The sequence below is a fragment of the Poecilia formosa genome, unplaced genomic scaffold, assembly GCF_000485575.1.
Source record: "Poecilia formosa unplaced genomic scaffold, Poecilia_formosa-5.1.2 Scaffold263, whole genome shotgun sequence".
Classification (NCBI taxonomy): domain Eukaryota; kingdom Metazoa; phylum Chordata; class Actinopteri; order Cyprinodontiformes; family Poeciliidae; genus Poecilia; species Poecilia formosa.
The window spans coordinates 831,223-848,863 of NW_006800202.1; the positions used below are offsets into that span (position 1 = coordinate 831,223).

At 36.3% G+C, this 17,641-nt stretch overlaps 3 protein-coding genes across 4 annotated transcripts; all 3 read right to left on the bottom strand.

Annotated features, from left to right (window-relative positions):
* Positions 1-3,259: 3,259 nt before the first annotated feature.
* Positions 3,260-4,424, bottom strand: LOC103150837 (C-type lectin domain family 10 member A-like). The gene is made up of 4 exons (XM_016680940.1): positions 4,397-4,424; positions 3,890-4,038; positions 3,710-3,807; positions 3,260-3,644 (listed from the first exon to the last, which is right to left on the bottom strand). The coding sequence occupies exons 1-4, from the start codon at positions 4,422-4,424 to the stop codon at positions 3,500-3,502; spliced, it is 420 nt and encodes a 139-aa protein (XP_016536426.1). The 3' UTR covers positions 3,260-3,499.
* Positions 4,425-9,329: 4,905 nt separating this feature from the next.
* Positions 9,330-14,068, bottom strand: LOC103150824 (struthiocalcin-1-like). Its single transcript, XM_016680935.1, has 6 exons — positions 13,002-14,068; positions 12,536-12,634; positions 11,186-11,475; positions 10,936-11,087; positions 10,732-10,847; positions 9,330-9,712 (listed from the first exon to the last, which is right to left on the bottom strand). Exons 3-6 carry the CDS (start codon positions 11,352-11,354, stop codon positions 9,553-9,555), a joined length of 597 nt encoding a protein of 198 aa, XP_016536421.1. The 5' UTR covers positions 11,355-11,475; positions 12,536-12,634; positions 13,002-14,068; the 3' UTR covers positions 9,330-9,552.
* Positions 14,069-14,677: 609 nt separating this feature from the next.
* Positions 14,678-17,531, bottom strand: LOC103150825 (snaclec coagulation factor IX/factor X-binding protein subunit A-like). 2 transcript variants are annotated; one of them, XM_007570576.2, is made up of 6 exons: positions 17,393-17,531; positions 17,098-17,187; positions 16,305-16,478; positions 15,913-16,061; positions 15,713-15,828; positions 14,678-15,378 (listed from the first exon to the last, which is right to left on the bottom strand). In XM_007570576.2, the coding sequence occupies exons 1-6, from the start codon at positions 17,439-17,441 to the stop codon at positions 15,234-15,236; spliced, it is 723 nt and encodes a 240-aa protein (XP_007570638.1). In that variant the 5' UTR covers positions 17,442-17,531; the 3' UTR covers positions 14,678-15,233. The 2 variants fall into 2 exon arrangements, with proteins under 2 accessions (XP_007570638.1, XP_007570637.1); XM_007570575.2 differs by having other exon boundaries at positions 15,913-16,064.
* Between the last annotated feature and the right edge of the window lie 110 nt (positions 17,532-17,641).

The following is a 17,641-nucleotide window of genomic DNA, read 5'->3' on the forward strand; positions in this document are numbered from 1 at the left end:
AAGTTGACATCTCAACACTTTTATTCTGAAAGTCTGATGACAAGATGCTACTTCCAGTTTTAAATATCTATTTGTTTTTCAACCTTTAATATCAACAACACATTAATTTACATTAAAAGTCCTAAACGAGGCTAAGAGGGTACAGAAAGATAAATAAATGGTGTTTAGCACTTTGGGTGTTAAACATCCAAATTTAGTTTTTTTCAAGCAGCCCAACATGCTTCACTTTTAATTAAAGTCACTTTTCTTTAATTCAGACTTTAGACTTTCTGTCTAATTAAGCTACTATGTAGTAATATAACATATTGTGTATAATAATCTGATTTCTGAAATAAATCTTTAATTATTTTCTAACAGAAAATCCAGACTGAAATGTTTTTCAGGACTTTCTTATCCAGGATGTTGATATGCATCACTGATGGCTGAAATCGCTCAGAGAAAATCAGAAACTGCAGCCGATGATTCAAGATGAAGAACGTCTCCTCTTCCTCTGCAGGAACCAAGACTGAACTCACAGGAAACAGTTTCTGTGTTTTATCTCTGAAAAACAGGAACTTCAGAAGAACTATTCTGACTTTAATTTGGTTATTCAAGAACAAGTGATTTGCATCAGACCATAAGAAAATAAGGCTGAAGGAACAACATTAGTATCAAATGTTTGATCTTCAGTCTTTATCTGATTAAATGGGAAGAATAATTAGCATGTTTGTTATTTTCCAGTCCTATTGTTTTTGGATTTTGCATGTAAACAAATAAACGTGTTGAGGGAAGAATCCACTGGCAAACATACAAACAAAACATTACATAATAAACAACAGACTACATGCAGACAATATGTGTTGGGAATGTCAGACAGAGGTGGGAACATATCTTTTTTGGACAGTTTTCTGGTTTCACCTTTTGGATTAAAATCTTGGCTCGGCTCAGAGATCCGTCAGACTCCAGAACTGGGTTCACTGGAAGACGGATCTCAAATGCTAAACACCCCAGAAGGTGCCTGTGCACCAGGCTTTTCTGTTTCTGTTTCTGCTTTATATGGGATAATATTCAGAATATCAATACGAAAAAAAAAAAAAGATGAAAACATACTTCTGTTACAGAATTTAAGCGCCTGTCGTCGCCGGACTCCACCGTCCGTTTAACACGGGTATTATCCAGGTATTATCCAGGTATTATCAAGGTATTATCCACATATAAAATTATTAATAAACAACTGTTATGATTCATGTCCTGATCATAACAGTTGTTGATAGGTGGATGGAGCCTGGTGCTGCAAGGATGGAGACCTTGTCCTGTCAGGCGACGGGGCCTGGATAATACCTGGATAATATCTGGATAATACCTAGATAATACCTGGATAATACCTGGATAATACCTGGATAATACCTGGATAATACCTGGATAATACCCGTGTTAAACGGACGGTGGAGTCCGGCGACGACAGGCGCTTAAATTCTGTAACAAAAGTATGTTTTTATCTCTCTTTTTACCAGAATCTCTTTCTCTTTCTCACTGTTTATTCAATGTCACATGCTGTTTTTATTTTGTTTCATGTAAAGCACCTTGAAATGCATTTTTGCTGAAATGTGCTATACAAATAAAATTTGACTGATTGATGACTGATGTCCTGTCCATGCTGTGTTAAGCACTCATTCACTCATTCAGCTCACCTGCCATGCCTGATTGCTTACCTGTTCCACCTGGGCCTTGCCCTACTGAAACACCCCTCAGCCTCTGCTTCCTGGCCAGATTATCGACAGCCATGAGCCAGTAGAGATCCAGCGTTTCCTTCCAAGCCTTCAGTGTTTCTACGACCCAAGCTCTGCCTCACGGCCACCGATCATCGCCTGCCCCTCAAAGCTAAGTTTGCCCTCTCTGTCCTCCTGTGAATGACCTCTGCCTCATCATTGACAAAGTCCCTGGGTGTTGCGTTTTGGATCTCCTGGTGGAGATCTTCATTGCTTCCACAGAAGCCTGTTCCACTGGTTTCCTGCATCCCCCTGTCGTCAGACCCTCTGTTCCTCTGCTCCACCCGTCCACCGCTCTGCAGTGCTGTGTTTGATGACCTCTCCCTGAGCAGAAACCAGTATCTGAAAATAAACTGTTTTCCTTTCGTATACTCCTGTGTGTGGTTGAATTTCCGGGTCCTTACAACAACTTTATAATTGCCATATTAAAGACACAGAATAGAAATGGTGTTTCCCTCAAAAAGCATTATATTTGTATTTAATAACATCACAGTTTTTTACAAGCATGAAATATTTGGGGGGGAAACACGGCATCTGTAAAAGACAAAACTAGTAAAAATACAGCGATGCTGTAGAGTAAACACAATATTTTAAATCACAATACAGGGTGAAACAAGTTTAATTTATTTGAGCAAACTGTCATCAAAAAACTATATTTTATTAATGATTAGTAAATAATGAATATTTTTCCTAATTGCTGTGAAATAAAAACTGAATCCTCGTATATAAATGAAACGTAATAAAAAAATCTTTAAATTTAGTCTTTTTTATTCACTACACTTTGGGCTGTGATGATAAAGTCTAATCTGATTTACTTCTTTACTTTAGGTTTTATGAACAAGAGGTTTTCCCTCCACCAAACTGTTTAAAACAAACCATATAGAATAGCGCCCCCTGGTGGCAGCAGGTTGGAGCAGCTCTGCTACATTACATTAGTTTTTTCTTTTCTAGACTTTAGTAGAAAAGACTAAAAACTAAAAGACTAAAACATTGAGATACCAGTATAATAACACCTACAGAACATTAACATGCTTCACTCCATCAGATGTTTCTATTTTCAGAGTTTTGTGTTAAATTCTCATAAAAGCCACAAATATGAAGAAGAATCTTAAAAAGGACAAATAATGTTCACATATTTTTGTCTACTCTAAAAGTAGTAAGATTAAATTATTTACTGAAAACTATGAGCACATCAATCCATACACTGTAAAAACAGTAAATTGTCCAGTAAAATGCCGGCTGAAACAAATCCACCGTAAAATTAAAGGTAAAACATTTTTCTTTCACGGTTAGACGACATTGTCATTGTTTACTTTAAAGTTTAAAAATGGTGCTGGTGTAAATGTTTTACTGGAAAAGAAAATGTTTTCCCTAAAATCAACATGAATACAACTCATAAAATTAATGTTCAATTTACTTTTAACAGATTAATTTATTTCACATCAAAATCAACAGTTTTAGATGTTTAACTGATTTTTCTGTCATAATTTTACTGTTTATTACTATTGAATATATATTTTAGTCGTAGTGACAAACAGTAAAAACATATTTTTCAAAGAACAACAACAATGCAGATATAATTTATATATGATCATGAGCTGATCGATAGCCAATTTATTTCCTTTAATTAGTAGATGAGGTAATTTAAACCACCAAAAAAAGGCAAGATACTTTATATAAAATAATTAAACTTTAAACTATGATGTTTCAGTTTAGATGGTGTAAATATCCTGGTGGAGAACAGAAACCGTTTAAGTGGAAACTCTGAAGGCTTCCTGCTCACAGACGACCTTGCTGAAGGTCGTAGATGTTGTCGGCAGCCAGCTGTCAGTGAGATTCCTCCAGGCCAACACCTCCACAAACGAACCCAACAGGTTGACATCATTCATCCAAAACCTTTGGACACAAACACCGTCAAAGAAAACATCATTTTGTTTATTTGTTTCTGTAGAAACTCTTACCCTAAAGTGTCTCTACATCCGTCGATCCAGACCCAGCTGCTGTCGATGTTCTGCAGGCCCAGCCAGTAGAAGCTGCTGCTGAGGTTACTGATGAAAGCCTGGGGAGAAACATTGTCATTAAATGCTCAGATTATTTTAGTTTTTAAATTATTACCTATTAATATTGGTGCTGGAGCTCACCTGTTGCTCTGGATTATTAATAACAACCAGATCTGCAGATCTGTTCTGACAGAACCGACGACTTTCTTCCCAGTTCAGCTCGGTGTCGTTGCTGAACCAGTAGCACTTTTCCTGGAACCAGAACCATCCATCTGGACACAGCCGGCACTCTGCAGCCGTCACAGTAAGACAGGATTAATACAGAGCAAAACCAGCAGAGTTTATCATGCTGTGCTTTTTAAAGGTGACCTGTTATGCTTCCTTGAACAGGTTAGGAGAAATTTATGGGCTACAGAACATGTTTTGCTCAGAATCAGAGATTTCATTCTGCTCAGTTCTGCCTATGTCGATCTCTTTCGGGCCTCTGTCTCTTTAAATCCAAATAAACTGCTGCTAGGCACACTTACATGTGAAAATGACTGCAATTATACAACTGTACTTCTTTGAAAAGCAGAAGTGGGGGTTCCTGCACAACCAACAAGAATACAGCAAGTGGCAAGTCAACAGCAGCCATTGTACAGCCCATACTCAGGACCCTGCCAACAGCCATCAGCATCTACAATCTCTTTTTGAAGGATCTGAATTAATGAGCTACATTATTTTATTTTCCTTTGGTATCAATAAACTATTTCTGAATTTGAAAACCAGCTGACCAAACATGCTGAAGCTCAGTTTGGGTTGCTAGGTAAATAAGTCTGTGAAAGCTAATTTTCTTCAAATAATTTAGAGTTATGTTCCAGAGAAAACAATCGGAGGCTGTGGTCCGCTGCACTTCATTATTAAGGTCACTGTCTTGCCGTATCCACTGTAAACATGGCAAGACATTTTACACTTAAAACTACAGCAACTATTTACATTACATCTAATTTCAGTATTCTCCTAGAGAAAACTTTGAATAATCATCTAATCACATATAATCGAGTTTCTCACCTCCAGCGGGACAGAAGCAACTGACGGAGAAGTTTGTGGATGTGAGGATGAATCTGAGCTTCTGGTTGAGCTTTTCCTTCTCTCTGCATGTCCGCTCAGACGCCAGCTCCAGCCTGCTGACTCTCGCTTTCTGTTTCTTTATTTCTAAACAGCCTTCAAACGACAGAAAACACCACAACACTCTGTCATTATGTGACCTTTGACCTCTCATTACTGCGCTGCAGAGGGCTCTGAAGCTAAAAATGTTAAATGATAAATACGAGGATAAAGAGACTCACTCCAGGTGATGATGCTGATGCTCACCGCCTGCAGGACGAAGGTTACCCCAACACCAGCAGCAGCAGACGGAAACGAGAACAAACGTCTTTTTTACCGTCTGCTGGTGGAATTAAACCAGATATAATAAATATTTCTGCTTTTACAGCCACTGGTTACGAATTACAGCAGAAAAGTTTCCAAAGCATCAATTTAATAAATCTGTTTATTCACAAAGCAAAATAGTTTAAATGCTCTCATCATGTGAACATGACAGCAGATCAGGATTTCTGTACAAAATACTGATTAATGATGTTAAAAAACTGTAAATATTTATCTTTCAATCCATAAATCGTATTTTTCCTGATTTTTCTCTCTGAAGTTTTAATCAGGAAAAAATATATTTGAAGACTGAAACATGAGCCTGTTTGGTTTCTGAATGTTTCTTAAAAATAGTTATGTTAATATTATGTTGTTGGTTAAATTGATCCATTTTAAAGTTAAACTAATCTAAAACAAATATTGAAAACTTTTCCTGTTTGAAACTTCTGCTTGGTTTAATAAACACAATCAGCATTTATAATGAAAGTGGTTCGATTTGAACAGTTCCTTTATTTATGCACCTTCTAAAAAAGACAAAGAAAATAAATGTAAAACAAATTTTAAATAAACGATTTAATGTGTCTGTTTTTTTCTGTATAGTTTTTTTTCTACACAGAAAAAAAATAAATGTATTTTAAATAATTTGGTCTGTTATTTGTAAGAGGTAAAAAAACATTATTGCACTAAATATTTGCTGTAATGATTAGAAATAGAGTTAATAATTAGGTACAAACATGTTTTTGGTAAAAGTTTGGGATTCTGACTATTGATCATTTGACCATAAATGCACATGATGGTTAAACCCAACAATATTTTAGACAAAAATGAAAAAATTAGACATCAGTGTTCATTAAGTTTATTAGTTTTAATTGACTCTGATTAACCAGAGTCAATCAAAGTTTTAATTGACTTTGATTGACTCTGGTTTGAACTAGAAGTCCAGTCTTGGTTTCAGGTATTTCTCTTTGGTTTTTAATAATTTGCTGCCTCCTTCTGCGTTTTTCTGTTTGTTGTCATAAGATGTTTTACTGCATCAGGTTTTATCTGTTCATCTGTCATCAGTTTACTTCCTGTTTCCTGTTTTTCAGGTTTTATCTTGTGTTTTCTAGTCTTTCCTAGAGGCTGTTTGGTTTTCCCTTGGTTTTCTGTTCTCGTCTCTGTAATTAACTAGATTATTAAACCTTTTTCTGAGTCGTCGCCTTTAGTCAAGGCTTGTTGGTTTCCTGTTGATCTTTAGGTGTAAAAACTTTCAGTTCGTCTAAATCTTGGATCTTTGTCTTAACCACAAATCAAGACACTAGTTGCTGATTTATTGATTATGTCTTGTCCTTTTCTTGGTTCTATGTACTACTTTACTACTTTAATTTTATTTAAACCTCTTAAACATGCAGATCTAAAAGCTGGTTTCCCAGATTCCTATATCAAAGCAGCTAATTATTGTAGTTAGCTTTAAAAAGCGCTATCAATGATTTTTATTTGAAACAGGCAGAGTTTCAATCCGATTTAATCCAGAAGTCATAAAAATGAAGGAAACGTTTTCAAACAGCTTCACTAAATAAAAAAATATTTCACCTGCTGGTTACATTTAAGGAATATGTCAGATATTAGACGTTTTTCTCCAGGAATAAAATGTCAGTCACTAACAGAATCTTTTTTTATCATTCCTCCTAATTTAAAACTGAGTTATTCTTGAGAAACTTCAGGTTTTCAGACGTTGAAATGTTTGCAGGGAGTCTCTTACCTGATCCAGGCGTCTTTACATTTTCCTGAACCTTCTTAGTGTTGATTTCTGCCGACATAATTTAAAGTTTTAACTCTGACAGCAGAAAGAAAAGTAAGAGCCGATCTCGTCACGATACTGGAAAATAATCCCACTGATACTTTATGCAAAGCAAAGTTTTCTCTTCCTGTTTTGAAGACCTTCCAAACAGGTTGTCCACTGTGTGGAAAGCACCTAAACATCCGATTTTACTGCAGTTTGCATGAAGCTCAACTATGAATACAATTTAGTAAGTTAAGCTAACTGTTACTTTAGCTTCACACAAATCCATGTTGCAGAGCTACAATGTTATGATCGGACAAAAAACCTCAGCAGTTCAGCAGACGAAGAAGGAACCATGTTTTAGTATCCATCCCCTGGCTGATACGTTTCGTTAACCTTTTCTCTGATTGGTTGGAGTGTTCTTTACTCTTTGTTCCCTGTAGCCAGGGATACTGATGGACCAATGAATGGACCTTCCAGAACCAGAACCAGTCTTTATATCATAATCACTGGAAACACTCAGACGACCAGCGCCAATTGGTTGGACCTCTGTTGAATTCGGTCACTTTAAAGGGGGTAAATAGTTTAACTTTTATTATGTTGAATAATTTTGTCATTATTTGGTAGAAATCCGTTTTCACTTTGAAATTAAAGCTGCAGATTTTAACTTTTAAATTAAAAAAATATGTTTTTATGTATTTGTTAAAATGCTCACAGTAGGAGACACATAATCAGTGAAAAGATCGATCTCCTCCGCCTCCCAGAGCTTTTATTGCCATCTGAAGAAATGCACTAAAAACAGCCAATCAGAGCCAGGAGCGTTTTAACGCTGCCAATCACCCTCCTGTACTCGCTGCTAAATGTGTTCATGGGAGAAAAACAACTCACTGTTACAGGAAAACTGTTTACTTGCCGTCATCAGCAGCTATGCTAACTAGCTTTAGCATTTGTGGCAGACTCTGCTAGCTGCACTGTCGTCAGGGTGATTGACAACACTAAGATCCGCCTCCTGGATCTGATTGGTTGTTTGCAGTTGATACTGGGAGAAAGAAGAAGAAGTTTATTTTTCTCAGATTATCTGTCTCATAACAAACGTCATGGTGAGTTTCAACAAATAAGTAGGAAAATATACATTTTATAAAAGATACATCCTGCAGTTTTAAAGTTTTTTCTTTTTTGTAAATTTTTTGTCAAAAAAGTCCAATTTTTTTTGATTATGATTGATTTATAAAAGTATCGTAATTATTTCTGTTTTTCACTTTAAACCAAGTTTTATCATAAGATGTTGACCAAAGTCTAAAAATAACTAAACCACAGATATGATAAAATATTGAGCAGGTACATATTTTTACAATCTGCACATCAACAGATGATTAGAAAACTTCTATTCAAAAGTTTGTTTGTAGTAAAATCAGTTTTGTAGACACACATTATGCTGTAAAATCCAATGTTTTTGCAGTTCTGCTCTTTAATGTTTACATAAACTGTACAAAGATATTTTTTAAGTGACACTGTGAAAGAAGCAGAAAGAGGTTTTGAGGCTGAGAGAAGATGCAACTTCAGAAACTAAATATAAATAAATTACTTCCTCATAATCTCTTAGAAACCGATGTCACAACTTAACACCAACATATGATGACAGTGTGATTTCTTTAAGTAGAATGGAAACTATTCTCAGAAATAGTTCAGTTTCCAAACCGACCAAATGGTTTATGTATGTGATGTTAGAAATGTTTTCTTTTAAATGAATCTGGCTGAAAACAGAGAAATAAAATCTAAATCAGTTACACAGTTCAGTTATAAAGAACCAGGCTAATAAGAACAAAACCAAAGTTTTGACCCAAGTCAGTCGGAAAAGTAATTCTGGCTAAAAACAAAGAAAAAAAAGTTTTCTCTCCTAAATTTGTGATATTTAGCAAAAAATAAAATAAAATTCTTCTGTATAACTGACCCAAAGCAGAAATCATTTTGCGAAATCTGGAATATTTATGAAAATATTGTAAGTTCATTAATATGCAGCCTACCATTTAAACTAATTAAATTAAATTGATGCATTCAATTCAATAAAACAAAAGCATATTTGGGTGCAGTAAAGTCTGATTGAGTAAAAAAACACTGAATGTAATAAAATAGAACAGAAATTCCTTTATTGTTTCTCAAATTTTGTTGCATCAGCAAAGTGACAAGCAATCAAAGCAAAAAGATTCAAACATAAGAATAAAAAACATATAAAAAAATAAAGAATACAATATTAATCTGTGCAGATAAAATATTAAAAATGAGTAGAAGCTGTGAAACCAGCTTGCTTCTGAACACTTAGTGGGTTAAATATGATGCAACACTTTTTACAAAGACAAATTAAATGTTTGTCTTTGTAAGAAGACAAACATTTAATTTGTTTAAATGTTTGTCTTTGCTTCTTTCTTTTTGCTCTGTCTGTGGTTGTAATTTCAAAGCAACACATTTCTCTGAAGTTTGATTTTATCGTGAACTCGAGTCGCGCGGCTCTGTCACCACAAACAGACTAACGAGCTGCAAACTCTGTTCGCTGGAGCAGGAGGTCAAGAAAAGCTCATTTAGGTAGCAGGCATTTGTGTTTCTGTAAACCCGCAGTGTTGGGTCAAAGGTCAGAGAGTCACCTGGCTCTGGCTTCAAGCTTCACCAGGGCTTCTTGCTCACAGATGAATTTGTTCAGAAAGCCGTTATCTGATGTGTCCCAGCTATTTGTCGGAGTTTTTCCTGGGATCAGCAGAGCAAACGGACCAGAGGGACCATAAACTGATCCCATCCAGAACCTTCAAAACATTATGACTGTTAAATTCTGCTGGTTCAAAACTGAGTGAATATAAACAGAAATGATACAGAAAAACTACAAGGTCATGGATAGAAGTGATATTCAGACGCTGAAGAGTAGAAACTCACATTTTATGATTTTTCTGGAATGTAACTGCAAAATACTAAAGAAAAATGACTTAATGTGGATTTCTACCTACTGCATATCAATCAATCAAGTTTATTTGTATATCATATTTTAGCAAGAGGCTTTTACATCATAAAAACACAAAAATAAAAATTTATGACAAAAAGTTACCAATTTGAGAAGAAACAATGATACATTTTATTGAGTGCATTTATCAAAATCACTGATAAAAATCAAATATGTTGGTCAATATTACATTTACTCACATTTACTTGAGTAAAAGGGAAAAAATTACTTTTCGGAGAATTTGTACTGCGCTGTATTTTTTATGTTCACTTATTTTAATGTGAAGTATTGTTACCCTTACTTGAGTAAAGTTTCTAGATCCTGTGAGTAACTTCACTGAATGAAGAACCAAAACGTCACCAGACAGTTTGTATTAAAATGTCTGTATGGTGAAAGGAACTGATTTGGGAAAATGTTCCTTTGCTCTAATTTTGTAAGTTTGGTTTTATATATGAACCATTTGGACCTTAAAATACCAAAACTTCCAGGTAATGTTATATTTCAGTCTGTCTGATGATGTCATCTTGAAAGACTAAACGATTGATAATTTGATCAGTTACTTTTTACCAAATACTTTTTTACTTTTACTAGAGTAAAGCTTTTGTCCACTCTGCCCACCTCTGGTCAATGCTCTAATTATTTTTGTTTCAAAATAAACTCTAAGCAGGTGGATTTAATCTTGATTTGAACATTCATTTTGTCGCCTTCCTGAAATAATAATCCCAAGTTTTTCCCCAAAAAATGGATTTTGGTGATTATTTTAGGAAGGTGACAACAAACACTGGTTTTTCTATGTTGTTTATTTTACGTTTAATTAAAGTTTCTTACCCCAGAGTGTCATTACGTCCGTCAGTCCACACCCATCTGTTGTTAATTTCACGCAAACCCAACCAGAATCCATGATATTCATCATAGTAAGACTTAATCTGTTTACTGAGAAACTCCTGAAAGTCATTTGGTTTAAAATCATTACTTTTATATTTTAAAAGTTAAAAATGTAATTTTCAAAGATGAAGCTGTGCTGGAGCTCACCTGTTCTTGCAGGTGATCAATAGTGACCAGATCTGCGGATTTGCTTTTGCAGTGCTCATCGCTTTGCTTCCAGGTTTTCCAAGGTTGTTCATCAATAAACAGATAGCACTTTTTCTGAAACTCAACCCATCCTTCCTGACATGGCCGACACTCTGTCAACGTGAAGCAAACGGAGAGACGAGCCGCTTTCAGCATCAATTAGTTGTAATCATTGCTTTGTTTTCAGGAAGGTCACATGACACCAACTCACTTTCGCCACTGCAGTAATTTGAGACTTGAACATTTTTGAATTTCAGAAAAAAGTTCAGCCATAAGTTCAGGTCATTATTCTCATGAGTCAACACTTCACTGTGATTCTGTAGTTTTCCCATCTTCATCTCCAGCTCCTCGCTGTAGTTTTGTAGTTTTCCCATCTTCATCTCCAGCTCCTNTGTAGTTTTCCCATCTTCATCTCCAGCTCCTCGCTGTAGTTTTGTAGTTTTCCCATCTTCATCTCCAGCTCCTGGGAAGTTGCTTTCTGTTGGTACATCTGAAGACACACTACAAATGACAGAGGGGAATTAAGTGAATTACAGGCAGGTTGTTTGTTTTAATCCAAATGTACATTAGAAAACTCTTAAACTTTTAAGTAAATTGCCAGAAATGTGCAGTTAGGATATCAGAGGATGCATCAACTAGCTGCAGATGCTAAATGCTAACAGAAGCCCTGAACCGTTTGTCCATGTTGAAAGCCTGACTATTTTTCCATTATTATTATTATTATTATTATGTCTCTCCACTGAATATTGTCACAAGTTTAACAACTTTTGACTTGCTTTTATTGTCAGGATATTTAGGCTGGTCTGACTTAATCTACATGGAAATCAAAGTTGAAATTAACTAATTAAGCATCGTATAAAGTAATGTTTATTTAGCCTTGGTATGATTTGGATACATGCAGAGCTGCCTGTAACATATTGACTTATTATTATGGTTCTTTTCAGCACATTTGAATGCAGTGGGGTTTTTTTTATTTGAAGTTTTTTGTTTGTTTGTTTGTTTTTTCATAAAGTACCTTAAAATTATATTCTTGATCAGGTGACACACATTTCCCACCATGGTGTAGTAAATACACATTTATTTGTAGTATGATTTGTATACTAAGTATTTTTCTGTGTCTCATTTCAGTTTCATACCTTTTTGCATTAAATCCTCTTCAGAAACGACAGCCTGAAGCAACACACAGTTTAGCAGCGAAGGACTCCGACTCACATTAACGCTACACTTCTTTTAACGCCGTCCTGCAGTTGAAATCTTTAGTGACGAAAAGCATCATAAAAAATGCCGACTTGGTGGACCAACCAGCGAGGAGCCCACTGCTTCCAGCTCCGTTTCAGTTTTGTGTATAAATCAGTTTGAAAACCATAAATCATTTTTCCTTTAACTTATGAACAACTTTTCTGCTGGTGTGTCACCAGAAATCTAAATAAAATTAGTAAAAATAAGGAAATAAACACAATACACAGGTTTGTGCTTGCAAAGTGAAAGCTGTAGCTTCAAAATAATCTGAGTTAACTACAGGCTAGTGGATTAAAATGTTATAAAAGAAAAGGAGACTTACTCCAGATGTTGGCCACAATGCTTCCCACCAGGAGGAAACTAATTATCCACAAACACGACAGACGACTGGAACAAGTTATTGATGTTTTTTCTTTTCTCTCTGCAGGACACGGAAAATTCAATAATCACAATTTTGCACCAACAGAACGGTTTCTTGCTTTTTAAAAGAAAAAAAGCTCAAGAAAACATTACATCTAGGTCTGTTAGGTTTAGGTTTCATTATTTTTACAGTAAAACAGATTTTTTAAAAAGAGGAAAAACTTTAATATTAACGTAAAACATGGAAGTTCAGTTGAGAATATTTTTGACCAAGTTTACCACTAACTTTTAATTAACCAAAATAAGTTCAATAAGAAACCTAAATATGAAACAAAACAGTTTTAATCTGTTTTTCATCCAGTCTTTCACCAAAAACCTGACCAAGCAAAATGTACATTTATATTTTACACCAAACACGAGTAACTCACCGTGTGAAATCCTTTGAACATTTTCATAAATCTCTTCATGTGAGTCTTTGGCCATCGTTAAAGTCTCAAAGGTCTGCAGATGAATATGTTTGAATAATTTTGTCTATGACCTCTAAGTCTCTGTTGTTACGCTGGATCCTGATTCTCTGAGGAGACACTGAAAGCTAAAGACAACACACGTTTGAGCAGTTTCTCACTTCAACCTCATCAGTTTTCCCACCTTTTATTTCTGATAGGTGTGATCTCGCTTTGAGCAATGAGGCTGCAGTTTAATCACAAGTTCTCAAAAACAAAAGTTACAGTCTAAGCTGAACAACAACCTAAATATGCTAAGCTTTCTTTGGCCAGACCACACAGCAAAAAGTGAAGTAGAGCAGAAACAGAAACCCAGAGCATCTGTGGTCTGGTAGACAAAGTCATCCGGTCTGCCAGCCCAACACACACAGAGACAACCATTCACCCTCACTGTAAAGTTCTGCTTTATCCACGGGGCATTGGACTTCTAGAGTTCATTTAGTCCACTTGGCTAAAACTCCAGTCCACTTGCATAGCAGGTCAGGTTCGTTTGGGAAGGCGTGAATGCAAACCAAACAACTGAACTCAGAGCTACCAACAAACCGGGTTTGTGGGCTTTGTTCGGTTGAAGTGAGCTGAGCTGTGGTTCAAATGAGTCTCTGAACGCCAAACGGACCAGAAACCGCTCCAAGAGCAGGAAATGGGTTTGTTGTGGTATTCTGGGTAAATACAACCACAACAAACTTGAGAGCCAAGCCTGGCGAGAGAAATGACTCACCGCCTTTTACCAAAAACAAAACGCTGCTCCATTTCTGTTTACATTTCATGAAAAATAAAACATTAAAAGGTTTGAACTGAAGAGGAGCCCAAAGCGCTTCACAATGCAGTCATACACACACACACACACACACACACACACACAGATGGTGGCATGCTACTGGATAGTAGCCACAACTGCCCTGGTTCAGTCAGACAGAGCAGGTCGCCAGGCGGCCTGACCAGAGTCCCTGAAAATTAAACTCAAGACAAAAAAAGTATTTGGTAAAAACTGATCAAATTATTAGTCCTTTAACATTTCAGCATTACATCATCCCACAGACCAAAATATAAAGCTAAATAGAAACTTTGGTATTTTAAGGATGAAAATGACAATAATTCATACAAGTAAGAAAAAGTAATAAAATCAGGCAAAATAAAATATTATAACTTATGAAACTTTAACAAAAACTGCAGGTGTGTCTGTGTAAAACTGTCACGAGTAGTGGTGGTAGGAGGTGAGGAGAGACGCAGGATCCAGGTATAGATGAAAAATTATGAGTTTAATGAAAATGCTCAGTCAAAAACTGGCAGGCAGCACGGCGGAAAACACGGAGGCTCAGCACTGGTAGCAACTGACTCAAAACAAAGACTGACACGATGAGCGAAAGCCGGCCCAGGACTTGGCAGTTCAACTGCGCCTGCAGACTAAGACACGTAGACCTACGTTTGACAAACTTAAACACAGACAACAGGTGAGACTAAATACACTGGGAGGGTAATCACAGGAACGAGACACAGCTGGGATCAATCAACGGGGAGGACAGGACAGAAACAGGACTAAACACAGGAAATGTCAAAAATAAACACACAGAAACACAGATCATGACAAAAATGGGCCAATCTGTAGGTTAAAACATGATTTATTTGTGAAATAATGTTTTTTGAGCCCATTATGTGGAGATTTAAAACAGGCCGGTCCAGTGAATTCATGTGTTCATCAGGCATCATGTCCCAACATGTTTCATCAAGAAGTCGAGTTTTACCAGAAGTCAAACCTCTACAGGTCATGACAGAGGAAACACAGAAACGATTACAAAACTGTTTTCAACATTTACAGAACATAAACTGATTTACACACATTTGTAAAGGAAAAGCTGCCACAGATTAAGTTTCCTCTGTGTTACAAAAAGATTAATTTCTGTTTAAAATAAGCAAAAGAACCTAAATTTAAACTTAGTTTCTTTTTTAAGTGACACCAAATCCAAATAAAACAGAAACAGCGTCACAAACCTTTTGACCTCCAGTACAGGCTGAACAAAACTCTGAGGAAATAATTTTCTTTAATTTATTTAATTAAAATAAAAAAAAACAAGCAGAACAAGTAAACTGAGGCCAAACAGGAAGTTTCTGCTTGGTTTTTAAATCAAAAGTGGTGAAAATCCTGTTTTGTTGAAGCTGCTATGACCTTGTTAGAGCTTTTCCCTCGCAGATGAATCTGTTTTTAAATTCGGAGTCGGCTTTGGCCCAGCTGGTTGTGGGATTCCTGTTGGGAACCAGCAGCGCATTTTTCCCAGGAAAGGAAAATGGTTTCTGCATCCAGAACCTTAGAGAGCGAAACATCAGGATGTCAACACATTCACAAGTTCATCTAAAATAAGAGAAACTTTCATTTCTCACAGCATTTCTGCTTCATTTTAAGGAAACTCTCAATTTGAGGCTAAAATACAGATTTTTATGCATCTCAGTGGCAGCAGGTTTTATCTTCCCTTTGTATGAAAAGTGTTTTAACATTTCAAACTCTTGGTTTTAATTCTAATTCTTTTTCAATATTTACTCTTTTTAGCTGTTTAAGTTGGACTTTTGTAAACATGGATTAACGTTTTACGGTGCAATCCTGATAAAATGGGATGAAGGTGAAATAAAAACCACTTCCTTACCCCAGAGTATCGACCCGTCCATCAACCCAGACCCAGCTGCTGCCCGTCTGGTTCAGTCCCAGCCAGTATCCGTGATTTTTATCAAAGTAGAAGTCTGTTCGATTACTGATAAACTCCTACAAGTTTAAAAAAACAGAAATAATCAGATGAGACGTTTTTCCGTTTTGGTCGTTTGTTGACGCGTTGGTGGCAAAGCGAACCGGTTCTTCCAGATTATCGATAACCACCAGGTCTGCATGGCGGTCCTGGCACAGCTGCCGAGCTTCCTGCCAGGTAAACCAGCCGTCTTCATGAAACAAATAGCACCTGTGCTGGAACAGAGTCCAGCCTCGCCTGCACGGCTGGCACCCTGCTGCGGAAAACACCAAACCACGTTCACACACAAACACAACCGTCCGCATGTTTTCACACAATCACAGTTACAGTTTAACACACTAACCAGATTTTTTTATTTCAGCTACAGAAAACGAAAATGTTTTAAATTTAAAACTTTATTTTGTTAGTTTTTTTTTTATTCTGTTTGTTATTTTATTAGTGTTTGTTTCAGTTAACTTTACTAACCTCGATCTGAGGGCCGTATAAACGTACTCACTGTTTTCACGACAGAAATCTCTGACTGGGAACAGGTCAAAGGTCAGGATGACTCCCAGCATCCAGTTGAGGTCGTTTCTGTCTCTGAGGAGAATCTCGGCCCGATTCTCCAGGATTTCCATCTTCATCTTCATCTCACTGAGGTTCACTTCCTGTCTGTACAGAACGCCGCTCACTATGAAGAAACCAACAGAAAACATGTCAGAGATTTAGTTTAGTCTGCTGGAGCTTCAGCGAGTTCAGGACACAGTTAACTAATACTAAAACTAACTAAAACTAACAAAATAGTTTGGCTAAGATGCTAATGATAACACGCTAGCCACTCTACATGCTACTGATAGCCCCCATGCTAATGTTAGCCTTACAGCTAAAAGAAGCATTTTAGCTCATTTTTTATATGCTAGCAACAGTTAGCATGCTAAGTAAATGTAGCTAACTTTAGCATTTAGCTAATCTTTAGCATCAGAATGAAGGATTCTAACCAAGAGACACAATTTGGCAGGAACATTTTAAATTTCTTTAGAAATGTTCTAGTTTTTCATGCAACTTTATTAAAACTTTGAAAGCTAATTTAAAAAGTTAAATATTTTAACTTTGGCACAATATAATTAAAAAAACACTGAATGCTTATTTTATAATTATCTTTTCATGTCTTAACGTGGCTTCAGATGAAACATTTTGAATTTCCTTTTACAACAAATACACATTTACAAACATTTGAAGTATTTTACTTTGCAAAAGAAAAGCTGAAGTATCTGATCATCTGATGTTTAATTTGGAAATGAAGATCTTACTGCGGATGATGATGATGATGCTGGCCGTCAGAAGGGCAGAAACGATCCCCAAACACAACGACCCGAAACGAGAGTCTGACTCTTCTTCACCTGTTTGATTAAAAAAATAAAATAAAATAAGCAAGACAGTGACGAGTTAAGATGCAAAATCTGACAAGAAGCTCAAACACTTTGTCAGCAGCACCTTTTAATCTTAAAAAGTTTACTTTTTAGGTTTCTGTAAGTTTTAAGTAAAAATTTCGAGTTTATTTGTTATTCTACTCAGTTATGTTGTAAAACTCTGAGATTCACGCACCTTTTGGAGGTTTATGGATGTTGTGGAAATCCAAGGCTCCATTCATCATCACCGCCGAGTCAGAAAAAACTTAAACATCAAAAACCAGAACGTTTCCATCGGACCGGATAATCCGCTCACCCGGCCCAGTCTGAGGAAATGAAGCAAGGAATCAGATTTAGTAAATTCTGACGTAGATCTGCGATCTTTAGGAACTCATCCACCCTGTTGCTCTACAAACTGTTGGCTCAGAAGTTTTCCTGTTACGCT